Source organism: Falco biarmicus, chromosome 17 (assembly GCF_023638135.1).
Source record: "Falco biarmicus isolate bFalBia1 chromosome 17, bFalBia1.pri, whole genome shotgun sequence".
Lineage (NCBI taxonomy): Eukaryota > Metazoa > Chordata > Aves > Falconiformes > Falconidae > Falco > Falco biarmicus.
This window is the reverse complement of record NC_079304.1, coordinates 4,074,568-4,100,145: the sequence shown is the minus strand read 5'-3', so window position 1 is coordinate 4,100,145 and position 25,578 is coordinate 4,074,568. Positions and strand designations below refer to the sequence as shown.

The following is a 25,578-nucleotide window of genomic DNA, read 5'->3' as shown; positions in this document are numbered from 1 at the left end:
CATCCCGGCACCCAGCACCTGCCCCGGTGCCCGCACTCTGCTGGGCACCCACCGCAATGCCGAGGGGCATCGCTGCCCACCGGGAAAGCCCCACCGAGAGCGAGATGTGGGCAGGCTGGGAGCACCCAGCTCCCAGGATTTGCATGTTGGTGATTAAGGCCATGAGGCAATCCTCACTGTTGCCACATCAGGGTGAATCCCCGGAACCCGCTATAAATGCCCTAATCGATGAGGCCGCGCAGAGCTGGGGCAGGAGCGAGCTGTGCCGGGCTGGGCCGCGCTTGCAGAGAGGAGAAGACACCGAGCTGGGCACCATGTGCTGCTCCCTCACCCGTGAGTACCCGCAGCCCTGCACCCGCTGCCTCCACAGCACCCACTGCCCCCACTGCCCTCACTGCCCCCCACTGCCCCCATCAACCCCACTCTACCAGTAGCACCCACCGCACCCCAGCACCTGCTGCACCTGCTGTACCTGCACACCCAGACCCCACTGCCCCATGGCCCTGGCACCGTGGGGTGGTGTGACACAGGGAGCACGCAGTCCCTCTCCCACTGTCAGGGGGTCTCTGCCCCTTCCCCAGGCTGCGTTGGTGCCACCATTCCCGGGGGGGTTGCTGAGCACAGACCCCGGCACTGGGTTGGGAACGGGGGTGTCCCCAGGGTGGGCGCTGAGCCAAGCGAACCCAGGGTGGGTGCTGAGCCGGTGTCCCTGCAGGCGTGCTGGTGCTGCTGCTGGGCGCGCTGCTGTGGGCGCCGTGGCGCGCGCTGCACGGGGCGCCGCTGGCCGAGCTCTCGGGGGACCAGGACTTCCAGCTCTTCCTGCACAAGAACCTGGAGTTCACCCGCAAGATCAAGGGGGACGTGGCCGCGCTGCAGCGGCTGGTGGTGAGTCCTGGGCAGGGGACAGTGGCTGTAGGCGCTGTAGGGTCACTGATAAGGTGACCTTCCTCCCTGACCTTATCGGCACCACGGGGCCAGCAGCCAGCAGCATCCGCACGGCTTGGCCCTGGGGTCTGGGGGCACCCATGGGGGCTGCGGCCGTGCACAGCCCCACTGGGATGCGTGGGGACATCCCTGGGCACACACCAGCTGCCGTTTGCTCTTGTCCCATCCACCTCTCACCGGGTGGCAGGTCTACCCCATCCCCTCCCTCCTCCTGGCTGGGCTGGGGGCGGGGGGGTGTCCCGCACCCCCGAGATCGGTAGTGGGGGGGGCGGTGGGGTCCTCCGGTCCTCCAGCTGCCCTGACCCGGTCCCCCTTGGCTGCAGTGCGACACCTTCCAGCTGTGCAAGGAGGAAGAGCTGCTGCTGGTGCGGCAGGACCTGGGCATCGCGCAGGCACCGCTGGAGCAGTGCCACAGCCGCACCTTCCAGGCGGTAAGTCGGGGCAGCCCACCTGTGCCATGAGCTGGCCGGGCTCAGCCCCACCAGCTTCGCCGCTGCCCGGGGCAGCCTGAAGCCCGGTGTGGCGTGGGCTGCGGTGGCCAGGTGGTGCTGAGCCCCCCTGACGGCGCTGTGCCCACCCGCAGGAGGCCTGCTTCAGCCAGATCCGCGACGGGCTCCGCGCCTACCACGGCTCCCTCACCAGCGTCCTGGAGCTGCTGCCCGGCCACGCCGGCCTGGTGGAGACCCTGCAGCTGGACGCTGCCAACCTCTCCTCCAACATCCAGCAGCAGGTGAGGGGAGGGGGCATGTGGGGGTCCTGAGGAGATGGGGAGGGGGCCCAGGGGCTGGGGGGACAGGGACGGCACGGCAGGGACACGGGGCTCTGTGTCCTCCTGGCTGCGGAGCTGATGCCGATGCCTCTGCCCGGCTGCAGATGGAGGACCTGGGCCTGGCCACGGTGACGTTCCCCTCGGAGGACCGGGGTCCCCTCCCCGCCTTCTCCTCCCGCTTCCACCACCAGGTCGGCGGCTTCTTCATCCTGGCCAACTTCCAGCGGTTCCTGGAGACGGCGTACCGAGCGCTGCGGCACCTCGCCCGCCTCTGATGCCCAGCCCTGCACCCTATTTATTTATGTCCCAGCCTGAGCAACCTTCCCCGGGAGCCCCTGGCTTTTTTGCTTATTTAATATTTATCGCTATTTAATATTTATCTGCTGGGGACGCTCCCCCATCCGTCGGCCTCCGAGCAGGTTGGCTGGCCCTGCGATGGCATCCGTGCACAGGTATCTGTGCGCAGCATCACCCTTGTTTAATATTTAAACAAAAGCGTATATCTCTGCTATGAGGTTCGGGAGCTGAGCTGAGCCCCCGCAGCTGCCGTGGGCACCGTGCGTGCCTCGGTTTCCCCATGGCTTGCCCAGGGTGCTGCGGGTACTGCCTGCAGCATCCCACCTGGCCAAGGGGAAACCGCCTTCATCCGTGGATGAAGATGCTTCAGAGCAGCATCTCCCTGCCCGGGCTGCAGCCTGCAGGGACAAATCTGAGAGGTGTTATTTCTATTAGGCATAGTGACATTAATTAATATTTATTAGCCGTTAGGTAAGAGGGAGAGGGGGGGGGGGACGGAGGTGCCATAGGGATGCAGCAGCCTCCCAGGATGAGGCTTTTCCAGGGGAGCCCCGACACCTTTGGGGGCTGTATCCCTGCTCTGCCAGCACCCATCCCCCTGCCCTGCTAAACTCAGCATATTTATTTGCAGTTTAACTTATTTGCACCCATCTCCTGGCCTGGGGGAGCAGCTCTGTGCTGCTGCAGTGGGCAGGGCTCAGTGGGACACAATCCTGCCCACCCTGAGCCTGGTGCAACCACCAGACTGGAGGCTGCACCAGTAGCTGCCACCAGTCCCCAGAGCCGTATCTGTGTACTGGAAATTTCACAGCCCTCCAGCAGTGTGTTTTGTACTGTATTTATTGCTGCAGCTGAGGGAGGCCCAGAGGAACACATGCTATATTTTTATATGTGATAAAAATGGAAATAAACTCTATTTTTGCTCCAGAGTCCAGGCTGTTTGCCTTTCCTGCTGTCTCCTGCCTGTCGGGGGTGGGATGCTGGGTGGCCAGGGCATGGGGACATGGGGATGGAGCGATGGGGCGCAGGGGAAGAGGCTCATTCCGGGCTGGTCCGTGGCTGCTGGCATCAGCTCAGCAGTGCCCAGCCCTGGTGGAAACCAGCACCCCCGGCCCTCCTGCCCCTACAAGGCAGCACAAGCTTCCCGAGGGCTTGGGAGCACCCACAGGCAGCTGGGTGCAGCTGCCCGGGGGCGGCAGCTTCCTCCTGCACCCGCAGCACCGCTTTGGCAAGAGCCGATTCCTAGAAAGCACCCGAGCCTGCCCACACCAGCAGCACCGAGCCGAGGGCAGCAGCCCTGGCACTGGTAGCGCACCGGGACCCGCTGGTGTGGGGGGGCTCAGCCCGCGCTGGCGCCCCAGTACCGTGCGGGGATCACAGGCAGAATGAGTGCTCAGGGCTCCGTGGCGGCGGAGCAGAGCCGAGTGCCATGCCCTCCCCGCGGGCCCTGGGCTGGGGGCAGCGGGTGGGCTCAGCCCTCCCTCTCCTGCTGCACCGGGAACCGGCCCAGCGACGCGCCTGGAGCCCTCCCAGAGCTGCCACCGCTGGGATGGGACTTCCAGCAGCAGGAAGGGCAAGGTGGACGGACAGACGTACCCCAGTGAAGCTAGCAGACCTGGGCATCGCCCCCTGCCCCCAGCAAGCCCCCACAGCCAGCCCCAGCTGGCCCACGGCCTGTCCCCCCACCCCCCGTGGGTGTTCGGCCACCACAAGCTGTCCCTGCGCTGCCAGGCTTGCCCCAGCCCCACTTCCCCTCACTGGTGGTCCTGTGCTCATGTCCCTTGACCACGGGCATCCCCCTGGCCCCTCAGCCCGGCCACGGTGCAGGCAGAGCCAAGCTCCCATGGGTGCCAGGGGGTCCCTGTTCCTGTCTTCCCCCGATTCCCCACCCTGGGAAGAGGTAGGCACGAGGCCAGAGCCCCGCTGCCGCCCACCGCCCCATCCCGGACCATCGCTGTTATCCCGGCACGGGGAAGCCGGTTGTTCGGCGGCACGTGGTGCCTGCGGAGGCTACCAGGAGAGCGAGCGGCGAGAGCCATTGCTCCTTCCTCGCCCGGCACTTACTGGAAACGCCTTCTCCCGCTCCAGCCCTTTCCTGGAAGGTGAAGCACAGGGCTGCTGCTGGCAAATATTGACAGAGCTGGGAAGGCCAAGAGCGCCTGGTCCTGCTCTTTGCTCCGAGCTAACGGTAAAGAGCCGCCCCTGGGCGAGCAGGCACCGCCACCGGCGCAGGGGAGAGGTGCCCAGGCTGGTTGGTGCCAGCTCAGCGCCAAATCAGGTCTGGGGGAAAGCAGCATCACCCGCAGCCCCCCATGGTGCCCTCCACCCTGCGTCCCACCCTGGTACATGCGGCTCCCGCGCTCGCAGGAGGCAGCGGGAAGGGGGAGGATGCTCAGGCGTGCGACGGCCAAGGACCGACCGTCACCCACAGCCACCCCGAGCGCGGCAAGGCTCCTCCGCCGACCGCAGCGGGGGCTCTCGCTCCAGCAAAGCCCAGGAGCAGCCAAGAGCTGAGATCATCCCAGGGAGCAGGCAGGGGGCAGGCAGGCCCTGAGTCACCCCCCCCGGTGCCTTTTTGACCCAAACGCTGTGGCACCACACCAGGGGCTCCCTGCACCCCTTCTCCCCCGCCACCACTGAAGCACTCGCTTCAGAGCCCCCAGAAGAGGGGCTGCGAACCCCGCTGCCGCCGAGGCGGGTGGGAGGCACAGCGCAGCCCTGGGGATGTGGCAGGGACCAGGCTCAGCGCCAAGGCAGCCCAAGGGGAAGACTGGTGCCCAGCTGCCCCCAAGCCCTGCTTCCCCCTTTCTCATGAGTCAAATAGAAAATATAAATGAAAGGAGCAGAGGCGAAGCCCTTCTGGCCTTGCCACCCCCCTCAGGGTCAGGGTTTCATGACAGTGAGAGGCAGATTCACCGCTGAAGCAGCTGACTGGGTGGTGGGACAGCCCCGCGGAGCAGCCTCTCCCAGCACGAGGCCGGCGCAGCGCTGGCGAGGCCGTGGTTACTCACTCATGCTCACGTGGAAGAATTTCCAACAAGAATTTGCTTGCAGCTTACAGCGTGGCAGGAAAGCATCCCCGCTCCACCCTTCTGCATGTCTGCAGCCGGCCAGCCGCAGGCACTCGCTCCCCAACCGGAGCATCACGAGCAGCCCATCACCCACCCGGGATCAGGGCAGGTGAGGAAGGGACGGAGCAAGTGTGATTCCCTCCCCACCCAGCGTGGGTCTCAGCCACTTACTCTCCCATCACTCCCCGCACGAAGCCTGCCCTGAGAGGGGGGATGTGGGAGCCCCAGGGCCCTGAGCTGCAGTCAGGAAACCGAACAGAAATGAAGCAAAGTCTGGTTCTACAAAAGAATGAAATGAGTTATAGAAAAAAAGGAGGGGGTTGTCTCAGTCTCTGAAAGCGCATCGCGAGGCAGCGAGATGCCGCTGGGAGGCCGAACGCAGAGGGAAGCAGCCCCTGGGCAGGGCCAGGCTGAGCCCACCGGGACAGGGAAGCTGTCCCAGGCGTTCCAGTCCCAGCCCAGCATCCAGGTTCTCACAGATCTCCCAGCAGCTGCCCGGCCGCCCTCTCCTGCACGGCAGAAGGGAGTTGCCCTGCTCACAGTGCAGCAATGGCCTTGGCAGCGACACGGCGGCCCAGGGGCAGGCTGAGATCTGTGATGGCCAGGACAATTTTGGGACTGGACATGGTGGACACTTTCACCAGCTCTGAAACCTGCCCGGAGAGAGGAGAAGCACAGGTGACTCACAACAGTGCTGGGGACATGAGAGCCGAGCAGTGGGACTCGCCCGGATGCGCATCTGTCCCATGGGAACAGAACAGCCCGTGACCAAGAAGGATGTCACAGCCACGGGACTCACCATGGTGAAGGGCATGAACTGGAGGATGCTGCCACGGCTGCCCTGCTCCAGACAGTCCACGCACTCCTCCATGAACCACTGGACAAACTGGGTGTGGGTACCGGCTGTCTTGGCCCCCAGGATGGAAGAGATGAGCAGGAAGAGATTTGCTGTGGAGACAGGGAAATATCAAAAGCCAGGCCACTCCAGGAAGGCTGGGGGTGGCCCCAGCCTCCCAGACAGGGGACAGGTCCCCACCAGTGTCCCGGCATGGCTGGATCTGACTCCACAGCCAGGTCTCACTGCCAGATACCCCCGCTGGGAGCCGGCCCCAGCCATTACCTAGCACCCTGTTCAGCGGGTCCCTCATGCTGACGGTGTGAAGCTGGGAGGCGGAGAGCGAGCTGCTCATCGAGCGATCTGTTGGGAAGGAGAACACGTGTCAGGCTGGGGGGAGGCTGGAACAGCCCCCTCAGCTGCACCAACATGCCCACCCTGGCCAGCTCTGGCCCTCCGAGCTTGCCCAGCCCTTGGGCTGCAGGAGGGGCTTTGCCATGAGCTACACCATGGAGTGGGAGAGGTTCGGATCGCAGGCCTTGGTGCCCTCCGCACCCAAACGAGCAGAGTCTTCACTGCTCAGGCAGAGCAGAGGCAGGCAGCAGGCAGGCAGCCTCTGCCCCGGTCACTGCGGGCAGGCAGCGCAGGCTCACACATGCCCCAGGCATGACGGAGCGCAGCAGCCCAGGGAGGGCTCCACATGCTGCTACTGCTGCTCCTGGGCTATGACACTTCACTCTTGCACAAGCCAGATTTATTCTGAGTCTGACCAAGTTTAATGACATCTCCAAAGGGTAAGCGTGAGTGAGACCGTGAGTGTGCCTCCCTGGTACTCCCTGCTCGTTTTTAATTGCGGCGGTGACTCGTCCCTGACGCTCCACAAGGGCACGAGCAATATAACGCAATGTCACGATCAGAAGAGAAGAAGAGCATCCTGCCAAGGCAAAGCAACGTGCACGCTACATATCCTGTGCACGCTGCCTGCAGCACAGCCGGCTGGGCGGAGCGAGCCAGATGTTCGACAGCTGCACAGCAGCACTCAGATCTCACTCTCAGGGTGCAATTTAGCTACCAGAGCTGAGGCATGTCCAACAGACTAGCAGCAGATTTTGGGACAGAGCAAGGGGATTTATCTGACCCAAACCATGAAGCACTGCTGGGTGCTCCTGTGGGAGAGGACCTCGGCCATCTCTGTCCAGTGGGATGGGAATCTCCCAGGAAGGCTCTTGTGCAGACCCCGCAGGACACAACTACTGCCAAAAATCAGCAGGACCCACCTTATGCTGCTCTGAGGATGCTCACCAAAAAAAGAAAGCCCTCCCACACTTTTCTCACAGAATCACAAGTTACGTGGCTGCTGCAGGAAGCAGCATTTCCACATCACTGCAGCAAACAGCCCAAAAAAAGTCCTGAATGTCACTGGAAAGAGATGGAACTGCCTCAAAAGTTAAAAAAAGATAGTGAAATAAAGGGAAAACCCCATATTTCAACAGTAATGAAACCAACAAAAACCACAGGTTGATGGATGTGTCGAAAATTAGTAAGTAAAGAATAACTTTAGATAAGGGCATTAGGAGAAACAATGACCAAGGAAAATCCTGACTCACTGCCCAGGAGGCCAGACAATGTATGTGGGAGCCATGATAGCACCCCACCACAGCAGGAGGGCACGGCACGGCCTGCCGGAGCTGTCGCAACCCAGGGCACTGTGCTGCGGGGGACACAGAGACATGACGGCAGGGACTCGTCAGCTCCGCTCGCTGCCTTGTTAACAACAGTGGAATTTCAGGATTTAGCCACAGCCATCAGGAATGTCACCTCCTGCCACTCTTGCTCAGCACATCAGCTCTTCGGTCCCACGCAGAGTGGCTGGGGGGGACAAGGCTCTTAACAAAGCTTCCTGAAGCCCCTCGTGCGTAACGCACTGGGTTGGGTGGCAACATCACGGGGCGAAGGTGTAACGTCATCCCCTTTCCTAAGCTGTTCTGATCCAAGAAATAAAAAGAGCTTGACCTTTTTTGAGTGCAAAAGCTCCAGGGGAACTCAGCAAAACACACTCAAACACTCTGAATCTTCACCTGACCAGTTTGGGAAAAGCAGCGGTTTTGAGCCAATACACGTTTCACCGCCAGAAACAAGTGGCGACGCAGACCAGTGCCTTGCCCAGGAGTCGCCCTCCCCGCCTGCACTTACTGGGGCTGGAGAGGATGTTGGCGTCCTCCTCGTTGGAGCTCAGCAGGCGCATGAGCTTGGAGGGCTGAGTGTCATCCAGCGGGAAGAGGCTGATGTAATCCTGCGGGGGGCAGAGGGAGTTCAGCCCTGCCTGCCCCTCTCCAAGGGGGGATCCTCGCCCCCCTCCCCAGGGCAGATGACCCACCTTGGGCTCTGCACAGCCCCGCGGCCCAGGACTATGATCCCTTCAGGGAGACCCCTGCCCTGTTCACCCAGAGCATCTCAGCCTAAGCCTACCGCATAGAGACCATCTCCTTACAGCTCCCCCCCCCCCCCCTTCCCCAAAAAAGGGAACGGGAAATCCGGTATTTTAAGGTCAAAAAGCCTCAGACAGCCCACAGAACCTCCCACAGCCACTGCCCACTCTTGTGCACAGACCGAACCCCGCTCCAGGCCAGACTCACCTCAATATCCTCACGGTGCCTCTTCTTCTGCCTGGCAGACGCCTGGCCCTTGTTGTGGGAGGAGTAGGAGCTCAGGGCACACCAGACGGAGAGCCTGGGGACAGAGCAGGGACACTGCAAGGTGCTGCCAGCCCACCTGGATGATGGTGCACGGGCAAGGGAAGACGGCAGAGCCCAGAGCACGCGCCAGGACAGGACACAGCAGGTCCAAGGTGAGGAGCAGCAAGGAATGGGGCCCGGGACACCAGCATGTCTGTTCCTCTCGGCGCTGTGCCAGGGCCAGGGTAAGAACTGGGTGGCTGGGACCCCCATCCCAGCACAGAACATCTCTCCATTTCCACAAACAGGCCCATCTGCCCTCAAGGAGACTGCACCTGCGGGTCTGGGGTCTTACTTGGCCAGGGCCTTTCCCGGTGGGTCCATGAGGGTGTGCCACTTGGAGGAATCCGTGAGCAGGTTGGGCAGGATGTAGCCCAGCAGGGTCAGTGTCAGCTGCTGCATGTCCAGGCAGAAGATGGCATAGAGCAGCTCCACAGCCCGCAGCGTGTGCTCCTTCCGTGTCTCCTTCAGCAGCTCCTGCGAGGTGGAAGGCAGAGCTGAGGGGAAGCACAGGCACGGCTGGGCCTGCGCCACTCACCTCCAGCGCCCAGGACCACCACAGCAGCCAGCCCAGGCAAAACCAGCACTCCTGGGCACCAAGAGCATGGGCTAGACCCAGCAGTCCCGGGCTCAACACCCAGCCACAGCACGGTGGGCCACAGCCACCTCCTTCCTGCACCCCATACCTTGACCAGGTTGTTGCAGAACCAGTAGACGCCCCCCATGTGCAGCAGGGTGTCGAAGATATGGATGGAGCGGCTGTCGACCCAGCCCTTCTCCAGCACCTTGGTGAACACGCTCATCAGCACCTCCTTGATGGGCTTCTTGGGGGGCAGCAGGTTCCAATAGGGGATGGTGTCCATGCCCGTGGAGGGGAACTTGATCTGCGTGGCCGTCTGCTGCAGGACATCCGCACACATGTGCTCCAGGATGGAGCTCATGATCACCACGCTGCAGCAGAGAGACGCGGGGTCACACAGGCTCTGGAAGGGGAAGGAGGACAGGAGACGGCATGGCATGGGATGTGCTCACCGCTCATTGTAGAACTGCAGTGTGTTCTCGCTGTACAGAGGGGTGGCCAGCTGCCGGATCATCTGCAGGGACTTCTCCCGCTCATCCAAGCCCAGCATGCGGACGTGGGCCACCAGCCAGGCCACTGCACACACTGCCATGCTGCACACTTTCCCCTTGATGTTGTCTGTGATTTTCTAGGAGAGGAGATGGGAGCGGAGGTGGATGAGCCCAGACGTGTGGATGCACAGGTTTTATCTCAGCATCACCTCCCAGGGCTGTGAGACCCAACTGCAGGATCCAAGCCCTCCTCTCCTCCATGGGGTGAACATGCCCCTGGCAGCCCCACTGCCACCAGTGGGGCTGTTCAGGGCAGCATCAAGGGGCTGGAGCCATCTCGGTTCCCCACCCAAGTCATGAAGGAGCCAGCAAGCTCTGCAGCGGCTGCAGGAGCATTCAGGGCAGGAGGACAGGGGACCCCTGCCCTGCTCAAGCCTTAGCCCTTCCTCAGGACACCGGGCAGTACCAATGCCCCTGCTCTGCCCCACACCATCCTCCCACCAGGCCAACCTGGATGGACTCAAAGGTGAGGACGCTGTTCTCCCAGGCATTGAGGATCTCCAGGATGGCAGCCGAGATGCTCAGACACGCCTCATGCCACTTCATCTGCCTGTCGGGGAAAAGAGAGGCAGGGGTGCTTCAGGCACTCGTTCAGAGCAGCCACGGGGCCAGAGAAGATGGGTGGGTGGCAGGGTGGGCACACAGGCTGAACTCTTACACCAGCTTCATCTCGGAGGAGTTGTTGAGGAGGGCAACCAGGGATTCCACCTTGGTGGAGTCCGGGCGGAAGCAGGGGTGGTCGGGGTTGAGGATCTTCCCTTCCTCAGGCATGCAGGTCAGCATCCAAGTCTCAAAGAAGGGCACCTCGCCTGGCGGGCTCGACTCCGACAGGATCACCTGGAAAAGGAACCGGCACGGGGGTCGCCATGCAGCCTCCACCCTGCAGGGACCCTGCTGGGGACCCCCCACCCTGGGGTGCTCATGGCTGGGGAAGCAGCGCCACCCTGTGGCCTGCGTGGAGAGGCAGGCACTGGTCAGTCCCCAGTAAGGCACTGGTTTCCAGTCTGTAGGCTTGCCCCCTCTACCAGAGGACTCCCCGGGGCACCACAGCCCATATCAGAGCAGCGCTCCAACAGCTTCCCTCCGGGAGATGCCAGGACAGGACCGGTCCCAAGGGGCCGCATGCCTGGCAGGGGGGTCACCATGTCCTACCCAGAAAGAGCCCCTGAGCCACGGCTCGGGGTCCCCAGCGCCGGCTGGCCCACGGCTCCGCAGGGTCAGGGCACGCAGCCCAGGGTCGGGTCGTACAGCCCAGCTGGCAGGCAGCTGGGAGGGCTGGGAATCCCACACGCTGCTTCCTCCCTCCAGCCCACCATCACCCAAGGGACACTATTTTTGTCAAAAAAGTTTTGCACATCTGTTCAGCAGCAGCTGGTCAGGAAAGTCGCTCTGGGCCAGGCCAGAGGATGAGACCTCATCCGACAGCCCCAGGCACGTCCGCTCCAAGCTGCCTCCAGCCAGGATTCCCCCTCTCCACTCCCCAGGGCTGATGGGGCAAGCGCCCTCCCACCCGCCTTTTGCTCCCTCTACACGTTCCCAGTGTTTCGGTATCGTTTTGCCTCCCAACACACACAGATGTCGAAACCTGGAAAATTTTCATGCAACCAAAGCGCTGTTTCCTCAGTGGGGCTGCAAGTTCCTCCTCTCATGGGGGAGGGCTGACGCTCAGCCTGGCTGCATGGCCACCCCCCCGCCAGTCAGTGCCAAACCGGAGAGGCAATGGTGGGAAAAGTCCAGTGAGATCAGAGCCAGCCCGGAGCGGGTACGGAGACAGCGCTCCCACCGATACCATGGTACCATAAGGGGAGCACAACCAAAGCCCTCAGGAAGGCTGCAGCCACCCCGCTCCATCGCCTGACGCAGCAGGGGTGGATTTCTACCTGCACCAGGCAAAAGGCACTGGGTGCTTTACCCCACATGGCAGGGTGGCCGCGGGGACAGCAGGGACAGTGGCAGACTGGCCACTAGAGGAGGCTGGCAGGCTGCAGCGCATGGGCCGCGCTCAGAAAGTCTGAGCCCCATCCCTCGGGAGGATGCCTACCCCCCAGCCCCAGCCCTCGGGAGGATGCCTACCCCCCAGCCCCAGCCCTCGGGAGGATGCTTTACCTCCGAGCCGTAGGTCTGGGCCACGTGGCACAGCATGAGGAAAGAGATGTCGAAGAGCAGGGCCCGAACGGAGGCTGCTTTGGCTGAGGGAGAAGAAACAAACACTTGGGGATCTCCAGCCTCAGCGCAAGGAGGGAGACAGGCAGGAGCCCTGTGAGCTCGGGGGCCGGGACCCTGCTCCCCCCCAAGTAGCTTTTCTAACCCCCAAGTGCTTGTGTGGAAACCCCAGGGATGGGCCAAGTGCCCCCGTTCACCCCGTCTGCCCCTGCTGGAGCCCCCAGCGCAGCTCTGGCCTCCTGTTTGGCAGCCCCAGCCTATCCCCCAGCTCCCCCCATTCCATGGAAGGTCAGAACACTCAGCAAGTTTCATCACACGCAAATGCAGTCAGAGTCCTTATCTCGGGCTCTGTGCTGACACATCACCCCTTCCAGGGAGGGAGCCAGGCCCCAAGGGGCCCCGCAGGCTCAGCCGGGGAGAAGGAGCTCTCCCGCCGCAAGCAGGGAACAGAACACCCCACATTCAGGATTGGACACGCGTGCCACATGTGAGGGCAGTGGGTGTCCAGGAGCCCAGATCCCTGCTGGCACCTGGCCATGTGCCCCCTGTGCCGGGCTCCCTGCCGGCAGCCCCCAGCTGGACCCAGCACAGCTCGGCTCACTCTGGCTGGCGCCACAGCCAGTCCCAGCTTAATCCAGCCGGGCCCCACAGTGTCCCAGCACGTGGCGGCAGCGGGAAACGCAGCTCAAACCACCCCACACACGGACAGGCACGCACTTACAGCTTTCTGCAGTGATGTGCTTCGTGAATTCGTTCAACCTAGAGGAGGCAAAAAGTGCCAGAGCAAAGCCTTAGCATCACACGAAATGAGCCGCTTCCCACCCCAGCGATCCCTTCCTGCACCCCACCCCAGCACCCAGCTCCGCGCCCCACACAGGGGAGCAGGGTGGGCAGGGACCTGTGGGGCCCAGCTCGGCAGACACCCTCCAGCACAGCAGGGATGAGCCGCCTCCTCCCTCTGCTCCCCTGCAGCAAAACAGGTCCAGCAACGCTGCTTTTCCCCACACCCACTCAGCCCAATGTTGGAGTGCATTGTCCTCTCGCCAGAGCCAGCTCTGCCCGGCTGCGTGGGGATTTCTCCATACCGCAGCGGCACGCACCCCCAAACACAGCGGGCACAGTGGGGCCGTGCACCCAGCCGGACTGGCGTGGCTCGAGCTGCCTCAGACCTCCCTTGCTCGAGGAAGTTGATCACGCAGCCCCACGCGTGCTGGTGCATGTGCTCTAACCAGGACACAGGCGTCCGGGGACTAAAGGCGTGCACACGGCAAGCGCCCTCGATCTGAGGCTCTGCCAGCGCTTTCAAGTTCTCTTAATACCCTTAAACCAACCTGACTTCGATTCTCTCCCCTGTTCAGGCAGAAGCAAAGGAGCTGGGGTGCTGTGGGGTGCAGCCTCGCCAAGATCCCAGCCCTCCCCAGGGCTCTGCTGGACCCAGTGCTGCACAGACACCGGCTCAGAGGCACATCCAGCCCAGTCTGGGGGACAGTTTGGGGGGCTGCAAGCCCACCCCAGCCCCACAGTCACCAGGGACAGTGTTGTCCAGGTGGTCACTTACTTGATGAACTTTCGAGCGAAGGATTTCAGCTTGCCCGTTGCTGCTGCCGCTGCCAGCAGCAAGTCCAGGCTCTTCCCAGACAGCATGTGACCCAGGACCCCCAGCAAGCCCTCGGGAGACTTGGAGTGATCTGCATCCATGGTCTACCAAAAAAAAAAACAACCACCCAATTAAAAAAAAATAATAAAGGAGGAAAGAGAAGTCATGGGGAACGTGTGCTACAGAGCAGCAGTAAAGCTCCAGCTGTGGGGGCAGAGTTGATTGGCTGCCAGGGCTGTCCTGCGAGGCCTCGGTGAGCAGGGACCCGCGGGGCTTGGGGAGGTTTGGGATGGAGCCCTCCGTGCCCCAAGCACCAGAGAGCACGGCGCAGGGGAGAGCCAAAGTGCACTGGGGCAGCACAACCAGCAGCAAAACATTCTCTCGTACTCAGCAGCAGCAAAGCAACCAGAGTGACACAGGGAGTCCCCAGGGACCGGGGGAGACGCACACGGGGAAGCGGCCGAGTGCAGGATGGGCAGAGCTGGCGAGGCTCAGGCTGCTGGCACTGACAACACCACGCAGCCTGACAGCTCCTTTGGCTTCCTGGGAAGGAGGAGGGGAGCCCCCTGATCTCCACGGCAGAGCGGCAAGGCCGGGAGCGATTCCTTCATTCCTCCACCCCAGCACAGGGGGAAATCAGGCACCTCCCAACGACCCCAGTTGCCTGGTGAGACTGGTGCTGCTGGAAACAGGCTCTGGAGCCATGACCCACCTGCCCAGTATGGATGCAGGAGGGGACTCACCTTCAGGATGTTGGTGACAGTCGGCTCAGCCCTCAGGATGAGCCCTGGATTTGGCTGGATGTTGGCGTTCTCTGCCGATTTCAAGCGCGGAGCGTGTTCTCTGTCTGCTGTCCTGGGGGATCCGCAAAGACGAGCCAGTGAGCAGGAATTCATTACCCTGCCTCACTCCTCCCCACGCTCAGCCACCTCTACCAGCGGCACCCCTGAGGGAAGACCACCACCAGCTGCCACTCCGAGAGGACGGACTTTGACTGTACTGAATCTGTCACCAAAAGCAAAGCCTTGTCCCTCCAGGCCATGGTGTCCCAGCTGCAGGACAGCCAGCGGCATCACAGCTGGTCCTTTACACTCCCCACCCTGCCCCAAGGAGGACAGCAAGAGGAGGTGCTCCAACCCCACTTGGTTACCCAGATTTTTGAGAGCGCTGTACCTTTTGGCGATCAGGTTGGTCATGTTGGCCTCTGAAAGCAGCCCCTGCTTGCTGCACTCCTGCAGGAGGAGACTCGTGCAGTCGCAGCTGAAAGAAAGAGAACGCTCGTCTGAGGGACAGCACTCCTGCTGCCCCCGGCAGTGCCACAGGGCAGGGGGACCCCTGGGTTGCCCTCCTGGCCCTGCTCCCACTCCTCTGAGGATGCTGCAGGGCCAAAAGCAGCTCCAGATATCACACGGCATCACCAACACGTGAACTGGCTGTCAGATGCTCACTGCCTTGCTCATTTGGCAGCACTGGGTCCTCAGGAAGAAGGAATTGGATCAGAAACTAAACAAGCCTTGCCAGGAGCTGCCCCAGCACCCCGTACCGCAGCACCCCGCAGGGAGGATGGGGTTGTGGTGGCACCAGACAGGCTCAAAGCTCTGCAGGTCAGCCCCGGACACGGCGAGCACTCACTTGCATCGCTGGTCTGCTTTGTCGAGCAGAGGGGTCAGCTTCAGCAGGAACTCGAAGGCACAGTTCACATCCTCGGTGAAATCCTGCTGTGCACAAAGCCAAGCACTCAGCTCGGAGCGCTGCCAACACAAGCCCACCTTCCCCTCCCACGCTGCCTCATCCATTAGAGGAAGATTTTGGGGACATAGACTGTTTCCTACCCCAGCCGCCCCCACGCAGCTCTGGCCAGGCACCAGCACCATCGTGACAAACAGCTTGCTTGTGCACACAATGCGGCGCACAGCTCCAAGCGACAGCCCTCGAGACTCACCTTCTCCCCTTGGGGATACTTCTTGAGTTTAACCAGGACTTGGGGTATCTGAAAGACACAGAGCACGATGTGACCAACCGAGACAGACCCCATCCTACGGTCAGGACTTCCCGCAGGCAGCAGGAGCCCAGGGAGAACATGCCTGCTCTCCCAGTCTAGAGAAAAGAGCATTTCTGGAGCAGCCCCTGCACCCAGGGGACTTTGTGCCCCCATGTCCCCACTACAGCGTCCTCCCACCATCACAGGGAGCCACAGGGCACAGCCACCTCTTGACAGCCAGGCCGGGAGCTGAGACTGTGGAGGAACCCAGCACAGGCCAGGCCTGAAATTACACGCAGATCCCTTTTGTCTGGTACAAAGAAAGGAGGTGAAACAGACTGCTGCAGGCTGCCCACCGCTGAGCTGTGGGAGCGTAGGGCCCAAGGCTGCTGTGGCATCCTTCAAAGGCCACAATTTCCACCCCCCCAACATGCCAGGAAAGCCACTCTGCAAAACAAAGTGGGGCTGGCCTGAAAAGAGGGGCCTTGGACAACAAACCTGATGCTCAGCAAGTTGCAGCAGGGCTGCCGTGGGCTCAGCCGGGCCGCGGGGGAACCCCGAGGGGCACGTTGTGGGAGAGAACTGCTCTGCCAGGGTTCAGCGCTCAGCAGGGGCTGGGCGTGAGGTGAAAAGGCTCAGGGCACTGCACTCGCAGGGAGGGGCTGGGCCCTACCTTCAGGAAGGTGAAGGCTGTCCATTTCAGCTCCTCCGTGCCCTCTGGGGACTCAATGAGGCCCACAAAACAAGCCTTCCAGATCTCCAGCACAAAGAGCGGGGAGGGGATGCGCTGCAGGGCACGGACAAAACACATCCCCAGTGTTGGAAAGGCAATAAAGCACCTCCCCCAAGCACAGCCAAACCCCTGAACCCCCTGCAAAGGTGCCGATGGGCTCATGCTGCTCCCTGCGGCTGCGTCCATACCCTTGGACCAGGATCAGCACAGGGAGTTTAGCAGTACTGAGCTGCAGCGAGGCGCTGGTCCCACAGCCCCAGGCCACCCTGAGCAGGGGAACGAGATGCCACCTCTGTACCTGCATCCTTTTCACCATCATCAGCTGCTCCACCAGCGGCTGGGTCTCTCCCGTGAGGTTCATGGTCCCCTCCAGCAGCACTACAGCATGCACGGTGGGGAAGCCAGTCTTGTTCAGTTGCTCGGAGTGGACTGAGAGCATGGTGGGGATGCTGGGTGGGAGACAACAGCACAGGGTTACTGGAGCCTTGCAGAGACAGATCCTTGCTCCTCCTGTCCCATCCTCCTTTCCCGGCCAAGCCCTTGATCTTTGCTGTCCTGCAGAGGAGCCCTGGGGCACAGCCAAGCCCCTGCACCACAGCCTGGGCCATGGGAGCAGCTCCGGGGGACCCCGAGCAGGGGCAGCAGCTCTGGCACGGCCAGAGCAGCCGAGGGATGGCAAAGGGCCCAGGGTCACCAGAGGAGCAAACCCTGGGTAAGGTGACTTGCGAAGGAGCCACTAGCCCTGTCCCCTACCCTACCCCAGGGCCTCTGGCCAGCCCCAGCTCACCGCCAGTGCAGGGGTCTGAGCCAGGAAGGGCCTGGAAAGCAGGCAGCTAGTGTGGCAGGTGGCTCTCAGCCCCCAGAGCAGGGCTCAGACCCATTGTACCCTCCGAGCCCACGCAGCCAGCAGCACAAAGCTACCTCTTGATGAGGGAGACGCAGTCGTCAGCCTGGCTTCGCAGCGGGGAGTTGCTGAGGCTGTTCAGGTTCTCCCCCAGCTTGACGAGGGACTGCTCCACAGTGCTCCAGGAAGCTGGGGAGGGAGGGCAGGAATTCAGCGGGGTGGGACGGTGACAGGCTGAGAAGCCGGGCAGGCTGGCTCCCAAGCCCGCAGCAGCACGGAGGGGCTGCCAAGGCTGGGGCTCCCTGCCAGGCCCCGTGGTGAGCAGAAGTCGGCACACCTCTGCGAACTCAAGCCCAGGGTCTGCGTGCCACCCAGTGCTCCTGCTCCAGGCTGGGCCTGGCACAGCCGCTTGGCCAGACGCAGGCACCAAGGGAAGGTGCAGAGCCGTGCCAGGCAATGCTGGCGGAGCACAGGGCCCGCCACGCGCCCAGGAACAGCTCACGCAGCCTTCACATTAATTCTGCTCCTTTTCCAAGGGCAGCACGGAGGGGAGGGGGCAGAGGGTGGCACAGAGCCAGGGAGGAGACTGTTACAGCAACAGGGCTGAAAGATGGATGGGCTTGGAGCTGCAGGGACAATGCGGCAGGAGCCGGGCAGGGGGAAGGGAGAGGTGGCAATGACATCTCCCCAGGGCCAGCGGCACCTGGGAGGAAGCCCTGGCAGCAGCCACGGGCGGGCAGAGCGTGCTGCAGGGCAGGGCAGGGTCAGCAACATACACGTCTCCTCCAGCTTCGCGATGTGGATCAGGGCGCGGTTCTTGGTACTGCCGAGCATCTTCTCCAGCCGCTCCAGACACATCTTCAGCTGGCTCTCAGCTGCCGCCTGCTCCAGTGTCTCCTTCACCTTCTCGGTGTAGAAGGCCGCACAGCGCAGGAGCCAGTTGAGGGCACTCATCAGTGCCCGGCAGAGGCCGATGCACTCCTCTGCTTTGCCGTGGCAGCTGGGAAGGGGAGAGAAACGGGACTGTGCTCACCACGGGCCGGGCCACTGCCCCCAGGGAAACTGAGGCACAGAAACAGGGCAGGCTGGGGAATCCAAACCCATGTCCTGTGCTCCCAGCCCCGTCTGCCTGCCGGCTCCTCTGCCACAGATGCCAACCTACTCAGCCCACGAGCATCCCTGCTGAGCCAGGGGAAATAAAGTCTCCCCAGTGCAGCCTTCTCTCTGGCCACTCTACTACAGGGAAACTTTCCAAGCCTGTAATCAAATTATCTTGCTAAGAGAGGCTCAGCATCAATCAATGTGCTGCGAGAGGTGAATGCTTTCCCCTCCTGATGCACAAATCATTGGGGCCAGAAGTTTTGATCAAATTAAGCAGAGGATCAGATTAGGCAGGGACTGGATTAAGTGGCCAGCTCTGCAGTTGGCCAGCAACAGCTCCTTGTCAACATCTGTGACTGATGCATATTCATTGCTGCTGCTTCATTTCATGTAATTGAAGAGCTGGTACCTTCAGCCTTCCTCTTCCTCCCGCTACCCCCCACCACCACATGCTCTCTGCTTCGGCCTCCCAGAAGAGGCTGTCAGGGGTTAACAGGAAGATTTCTGAGTTTTCTAAAAAAGTTTTTGTGGCCTGAATTGTCTGGACTCCCCTGGGTCCTGCAACACCAGCGGAAGAGCACGAAGCAAAACAAGGCAGCTGCCTGGAGTGCCTGGGGCAGCACAGGCAGGACTGCAAGCACTGGCAGACGGGGACACGTAGCCAGGGCTCTGGGAAGCTGCAGAGGCCACACAAGAGAAAGGAAACGCTCTGAGGGGACACACAGTCTCAGGCCACATGGATTACACCCACCCCTATCTACCTGAGCCAGGCAGGAATATCACCGCGGAGACTTTTATCCCCAAATAGGTGGGTTTCTTCCAGCTTCCCACAAAGCTGGTGGGGTTTTGGACTCCCTCTGCTCTTCCCATGCCGGCACTCGCGTGGCAGCCCAGCCTGGGGCAGCAATTCGGGAATGGACATGGAGCTGGAGGGGGAACCCGGCTCCCTCAGCTGGAAGCGCCACACCATACCTGAGGCGATCGCAGAACATGTCCATGATCTCCAACAGCGACTGGACACACAGGTCCCGGGAGAAGTCATCGAACTAGAGCAGGGGAACAAGGAGGGACATCAGATGGGGGCTGCCAGGCTTCAAGGGCTCCAAAAACAAACCTAACCCCTCCCTCCACGGGCTGGGCTGGGCGCTGCCGGCAGCAGGACGCTTGCCCTGGCAGCTGCCCAGCAGCCACTTGAATGAGAACTAGGTCAGGGCTGTCCGACGGCCGGGTCGTGCCCTCCCGGGGTTGCAGGAGGCAAGCGGGCCACGGCAGCGACAAACCCGGCTGGGTTTTCTCGGCAGCCTCCCCAAGACGGCGGCGGGGGCCTGAGCTCCGCTCCCCGCCGGCTGCCTTGATGCGGCAGTGGCTCGGTGCCAGCCCGCGTGCCCACCCCCGACTCGACGGGGCTGGCAGCACACGCCAACAGCCCGGCTGGCCGCAGGGCTGGGAGGGCGGTGGGCAGCAGAAGCGCAGCTCCCTGCCTCCTCACGGAGCAGATGGGGCCACCCCGCCGGGCCGGAGCTAGCCCGCAGGTCTGCTCTCGGCCCATGCTGATCTGAAGGAGGAAGCCTCGGCTGTCAAGGTCAGCTCTCTGCCTGCCCTGCCGGAACGGGCAGCGACACACAACCAGGAGAACGGTGACGAGCCTGCACCATTCAGAGCAGACTTGCCGCTGCGCTCAGCATCAGGCAGCTGTACGCTGGCTCTACCCTCTCCTGGAAGGATGTCCACCACCCCGGATGGGTGCTGAGCCCCGCTGAAGGGGTCCTTGCCCTCACCAAGGCTTTACAGCACATTTATGGCACAGCTCCAAGCTCAGCCTGCAGCACCTCAAAACAACGCCAGCGTTGCTACCAGTGCCTTTCTCTTCCCATCCCCCAGTAACAACAGGGAGGTGGGAGAAGAGAAATTATTCTTGCTGAAATTATTCTTCAGAGGTCAGTGCCTGGAGAGGGCAAGGGGCCCGACGCAGCCCGCGAGGGACTATCGTTCCCCACGGAGCAGCCCCATACTCCAAGTGGAGGCAGCCACAGAGGGTTTGTCCCCATCAAAGCAGCACGGGGACACTTGAGCACCCGTGGGAAGCCAGCTGGCCGGGCAGGGTGGGTGGCCACAGCCACGCGGCTTGGGTGCTGGCAGCACTCCCTCGTGAGCAGCGCTGCTTTTCCACCACCAGCTCCGGATCCCCATGGTGCTGCCAGCACCGCTGACCGCAGAGAGATGTGGTTTCCAGCAGCCAGGGTGTGGTTTACACACAGGGCGCTGCGGGGCAGGAGCCTGCCAGGCCCCACACGACAAGGGGACGAGGCTTTCACACCCACAGCCATCCCCAAAACCAGAGCGGGACCTGCCAGGCGCAGCAGCAGCCTGTCCCCAGCGGGACACGGAAGGACTCAGGCACTAATCTGCACTGTCTGACCACTGCTGACTCAGCAGAGGATGTCGTTTTCCACTTGACCTATATTCGGTGAGAGTTGTGGGGCGGGAAATGGATACATGGGTCATAGGTAAAGAGAAAAACCTCAGACAGCACCTGTCAGAGCCGTACCTTGCTGATGGCCGTCAGGACTGTGGAATAAGACACCATCTACAAACAAAACACAAAACCAAAACAAACCCAGTGCAGCAGCGTGTTAGCGGGTGATGTTTGCCAGCGCGATGCTGGTTGCTGAGGAACAGCGAGGTCAGGGCACGGCCCCGCTGCCTGTCACGGCAGACAGGGCTGGGGCATTGACCCGGCACAAATCCAAACAGACATTTTTAGGTGATTGCTGATTTGTTTCACACAAACTTTAGGCAATATGAAATGCCGTGCTAAGAAAGCGCAGAGCTTAGAGCAAGCGCTGAAGCTCTTGGAGGACAAGGATTTCCAACCTGCGTGCAGCCAGGCAATGGGCAGAGGTTATTTACTGAAACATCCCCACCTCAGGCACGCACTGAGCCCTCCACTGCCTGCCCAAGCCCAGGAAAGGCACAGATGGGAGATTTGGGGCATCTGCCTGCCACCAACTCTGCACCTCGGGTTCTTTGCCCACCTGCTAATTGGGGCTGCGAGGTGACACCCAGCAGCGTCTGCAGCGTGAGGCAGGGAGGCAGCACGCGGGGAATGTCATTACCTGGGAGCTGATAGCGTATTTCAGGTAGGACAAGATGAGTGGGTTCGGTGACGGCCCGATCATGGCCTGCTCCAGAAGAGCCTCTGCAAGCAAAGGAGAGGGGCCAGGAGGTCCCAGGTCAGCACGTACACGGTGTGGGGACACACAGACCCACATACGCTCTGTCCTCATCCCACAGGAAAGGTGACAAAGACAAATTGTGCTAACCACAGCAACCCTGCACTGCTCTTCCCTGAAATTAACTGAATCCCACAACTTTCTAATCCCCAGCGGCAAAAGCCAGTAAATAATTCAGGCAGTACAAGCAGCCTGCTGCTAACTCAGCTCTCCCCGGGCACCCTGGCCCCAAAACAGCGCCTGCTGCTCTCCAAACATGTTCCCCTCCCTCCCACGTCCTGCCCAGGAGGCTCTCGCATCCTCTGCTCTGTGACTTTTGCTCTGACACCTGGGGCTGAACTCCAGGCAGACAGTCCCTCTCAGCTGGGACCAACCCTACATGTCTGGCCCTCCCTGCCGCCAGCTGCCTGCCAGCACCGGCCTGTGGACGCTGGAGGGGCTCTGCCCGTCCTATCTGCTCAGTCAAGCCTTTAATTGACCATTTGAACTATGGCAGAACGCAGGAACCACCTCCCAAAAGCAGGCCCCGGGCTGCAGCACCGGCTGTAAGTAGGTCAAAGCACCCAGATGCAAGAGGGGGCAGCAGCCGTTTGGGAAGTCGTTGCCCCAAAGATGAGGAGGAGCAGCAGCCGTTGCTGGATCCCAACCGCGGGAGCAGGAGGCTCCCTGGGTCTCGCTCGAAGGCTGAGACCTCAGCCAAAAGCATCTCAGCTCGAGGACAGAAGGCTAATGGCAGCCTTCCCCTCCCCATCTAATCAGGGAGTGTCAACACAAGCCAGCCACATGCTGTTACCCACTGCAGACGTGTCAGCATAGATTTGCTGGGCACCGCCGTGATCCTGGCAGCTCGTGCCAGCTTTTCCTCCTTTGTAGTTTAAATCCGAAAGGCACGAGCTTGGGAAAGGACAGCTCTAGGGCTGCAGCAAGGGAGGCAGCAGTTGTTACAGCCGGCAGGGTCTCGGGAACAGCCTCCCCGTGTGCCCACAATGCTTGTGCTGCCCAGGATGGAGTCAGCAGCATCATCCTCCCTTTTAAGCCCCCTTTTGCAGCAGGGAAAAAGGGGCTCAGCTCCCTTCCCCCCCTTGCAGAGGGGCTGCCCTCCAACAAAGCCCAGGCTACAAGCCTTTCGCTGGCTAGAAGTGGACCAGGAGAAACCTGTTTCCACAGAAATCACAGGGACTGATTATCTCTGCCCCTGCTTTCTGGGATACACAGACAAGACCACACCAAGCGCCCCACAGGCCCCACTGCCTCAGTGAGTGGGGCAGGAGCTGGTCCCCCATGCCAGGAACAGGCACCAGGGAGCCCCGGGGACCAGCTGGCTGGCAGCAGGGCTGGCCCTCAAGCCAACCGCCTGCCACATCCCCCACCTGTACCAGCCCCCTCCAGCAAATCTGTCTCTCCAGGCCTGCCCCACTGCCACAGCCAGTCCCCATAGCTCCAGCTTGGCTACTCCAGCCCCACATCACCATGGGGCTGGGCACATCCATGCGCTGACCCTACCATGAGCCACAGTGGGAGAAGGAGAAACCGGGCCTGAGGAGCTCAGCTGGAAGGATGTGGCCTAACAAAACCCACCATCATGGGCTAGATGCTGCCAGAAAAAAAAACACCAGTAGGATGCAGGGAGGAAAAAAACACACCCACCAGGAAAAGGTCCCCCACCTCAGTGGGGCAAGAAGTGCTGCTGCCTGTGCTGGAGCTATTTCCCTTTAAATCCCGCAGTGCAGCAATCCTCAAGCAGTACTGTTTATTTATCCAAGGCCTGCAAACATGCGTTTGCTGCACAGGAAAAAAAAAACCAACCTAGCAACAAGTTTCTATAATTAGCATAAAAGCTTGGCAAATCTTTAAACCATGGAGCTCAGCAGGTACCAACATTTGGCAAGATTTGTGTCAAACGCCCTTGAATAGGGACGGGAAAAGAAACCCTAATAACTGAGGGTGGGAAGCGGCCTTTGGAGCAGCACCTGGCTCCTTCATAGTGCTTTTTGCTCGCTTGGCTAGATGCACTGAGGAGGCAGACGGGGTCATTATCCCCTCTCAGTGGGGGAAACTGAGGCAGGCAGCAGGAACCTGTGTGCACCCGGCTGGTAAGCGGTGCTGGGGCTGAGCGCCGCGGTCCCAGAGCTCTGCACCAGCAGCATTTCAACATGTGCTGCTGCAGTTGGCGGCGATGCCAGCACTGCCTGGGTGTCCTGCCAGCCCACCCCTCCACCACTTGTCCAGTTTTCAGCTGGCTTAACCACAGGGCCACCCCTGGGCCAGGTGACAGGCCCACCCAGGGCACTGCTGGAGCACACCGCCCCGAAGCCCAGAGCCCCATCCAGCCCACCCCTGTGCCCCCACCCTGCTCCCCACGCCTCCCCCTGCCCCACGGCCCCGGACCTGCCAGGTTGAGGATGTCCCAGGTGGCTCCACGGGGGAAGAACCGCTTCATATTTATGGCCCACTGATAATCGCTCCATCGCTCCTTCCAGGCCTGCAGGATGGCCTGCTTCAGGTTCACCACCTTCATGGCCGCGCCCTGCGAAGGGAGGGTATCGGGGCAAGGCCGGCAGGCTCTGGGGAGGGGGCAGGGATCCCTCACCCCCCGCCGCGGGACAGGCGAAGGGGCTGGGGGGGAGGCAGGCCCCGGCGGCGAGCGGGGCCCAGCGGCTCCCGCAGGAAAGGTGAGGCGGCGCCTGGGGGCCTGGAGCCCCGGGGCCGCGGGGGGAAACTCCAGAGCCGGCCTCGCCGCCCCTCGGCCCCCCCCGGCACCGCCGCCCCTCACCTCGGCCTGGCACCGCGGCGGCCGGCGAACGCTCCCCTCAGCGCCTGGGCACCGCCATGGTGGCACCCGCCAGCAAGCCGGGCGCTGATTGGGCGGCGGGGCGCGGCGGGGCGCGGGGGCTGCTGGGAAGTGTAGTTGGTGGGGAGCGGGGATGGGCAACGGCGCGGGTGTGCAAGCACGGTGCGTGCGAAGGCGTGAGTGTGCAAACGCACGGGTGTGCAAGCACGGTGTGTACAAAGAAGTGGGTGTGCAAAGGCGTGGGTGCCCAAGCACGGGGTGTGTAAATGCCTGGGTGTGAAAATTCATGGGTGTGCAAACATGGGGTGTGCAAATGAGTGGGTGTGCAAGCACGGTGTTTGCAAATGCACAGGTGTGCAAATACACGGGTGTGCATACAAGGTGTGTGTAAAGGAGTGGGTGTGCAGAGGTGTGGGTGTGCAAGCACAGTGTGCAAAGATGTGAGTATGCAAATGCGTGGCTGTGCAAATGCATGGGTGCGCAAACAAGGTGTGTGCACAGGCATGAGTGTGCAAATGCACAGGTGTGCAAACATGGTGTGCGCAAAGGAGTGCAAATGCATGGGTGTGCAAACATGGTGCATGCAAAGGCCTGAGGGTGCAAAGGCATGGGTATGCAAACATGGTGTGTGCAAAGGAGTGGGTGTGCAAAGGCATGGGGGTACAAATATGGTGCGTACAAAGGAGAAGGTGTGCGAAGGTATGGCTGTGCAAATGCATGAGTGTGCAAACACAGTGCATGGAAAGGTGTGGGTGTGCAAACATGGAGCATGCAAAAGCACGGGGGTGGAAAACACATGGGTATGCAAGCACAGTGCCTCCAAAGGGGGAGGGGCAAACCTATTGTGGTGCATATGCACAAGTGTGCAAACGTGGTGCATGCAAAGGCGTGGGAGCGCTAACACAGGGGGCTGAGCATGGAGGGGTGTGTGTATGCAGATGGAGGGTGTGCGTGCATGTGCCTGAGCATGTGCACGGATCCGTGTGTGTGTATGTACATACACACATAGCACACGTGTGCCTACAGGCACATGTGTGTCTGAGCATGAGAGTGTGCAAACATGTGTGTGCACATGGGAATGCGTATGCATGCAGATGGGTGTGTGCACACGTGCTGGGGTGTATGCGTGCGCACAGATGCATAGGTGTACATATCGGCATGCACACATGTGAGTGCAGGTGTGCAGACAGGCACATGCATGTGAGCACAGAGGTGTGCACATGGGTGTGCACTCAGCACCAGGCATGCATGCAGGTGGGTGTCAGCATGCATGCACCTGCATGTGTGCTTAGATGCGCAGGTGTGCGTGTGTGCCTGCACACACATGAGTGCAGGCATGTATACAGGCACGT

At 61.5% G+C, this 25,578-nt stretch overlaps 2 protein-coding genes across 4 annotated transcripts; one reads left to right on the top strand and one right to left on the bottom strand.

The window, feature by feature from the left end:
• CSF3 (colony stimulating factor 3) lies at window positions 1-2,779 on the top strand. Its single transcript, XM_056362495.1, has 5 exons — window positions 1-333; window positions 716-885; window positions 1,269-1,376; window positions 1,529-1,675; window positions 1,819-2,779. Exons 1-5 carry the CDS (start codon window positions 57-59, stop codon window positions 1,987-1,989), a joined length of 873 nt encoding a protein of 290 aa, XP_056218470.1. The 5' UTR covers window positions 1-56; the 3' UTR covers window positions 1,990-2,779.
• Window positions 2,780-5,359: 2,580 nt separating this feature from the next.
• Window positions 5,360-24,296, bottom strand: MED24 (mediator complex subunit 24). 3 transcript variants are annotated; one of them, XM_056362491.1, is made up of 26 exons: window positions 24,209-24,296; window positions 23,824-23,962; window positions 21,319-21,401; window positions 20,751-20,789; window positions 19,175-19,248; window positions 17,878-18,101; window positions 17,179-17,290; window positions 16,556-16,706; window positions 16,198-16,311; window positions 15,486-15,533; window positions 15,176-15,261; window positions 14,717-14,803; window positions 14,287-14,398; window positions 13,505-13,647; window positions 12,668-12,705; window positions 11,890-11,972; window positions 10,442-10,620; window positions 10,234-10,333; window positions 9,685-9,860; window positions 9,339-9,603; window positions 8,948-9,129; window positions 8,554-8,647; window positions 8,111-8,210; window positions 6,203-6,280; window positions 5,882-6,030; window positions 5,360-5,735 (listed from the first exon to the last, which is right to left on the bottom strand). In XM_056362491.1, exons 2-26 carry the CDS (start codon window positions 23,951-23,953, stop codon window positions 5,619-5,621), a joined length of 2,964 nt encoding a protein of 987 aa, XP_056218466.1. In that variant the 5' UTR covers window positions 23,954-23,962; window positions 24,209-24,296; the 3' UTR covers window positions 5,360-5,618. The 3 variants fall into 3 exon arrangements, with proteins under 3 accessions (XP_056218466.1, XP_056218467.1, XP_056218469.1); XM_056362492.1 differs by having other exon boundaries at window positions 15,176-15,258; XM_056362494.1 differs by lacking the exon at window positions 24,209-24,296 and adding an exon at window positions 23,083-23,217 and having other exon boundaries at window positions 23,824-23,961.
• Between the last annotated feature and the right edge of the window lie 1,282 nt (window positions 24,297-25,578).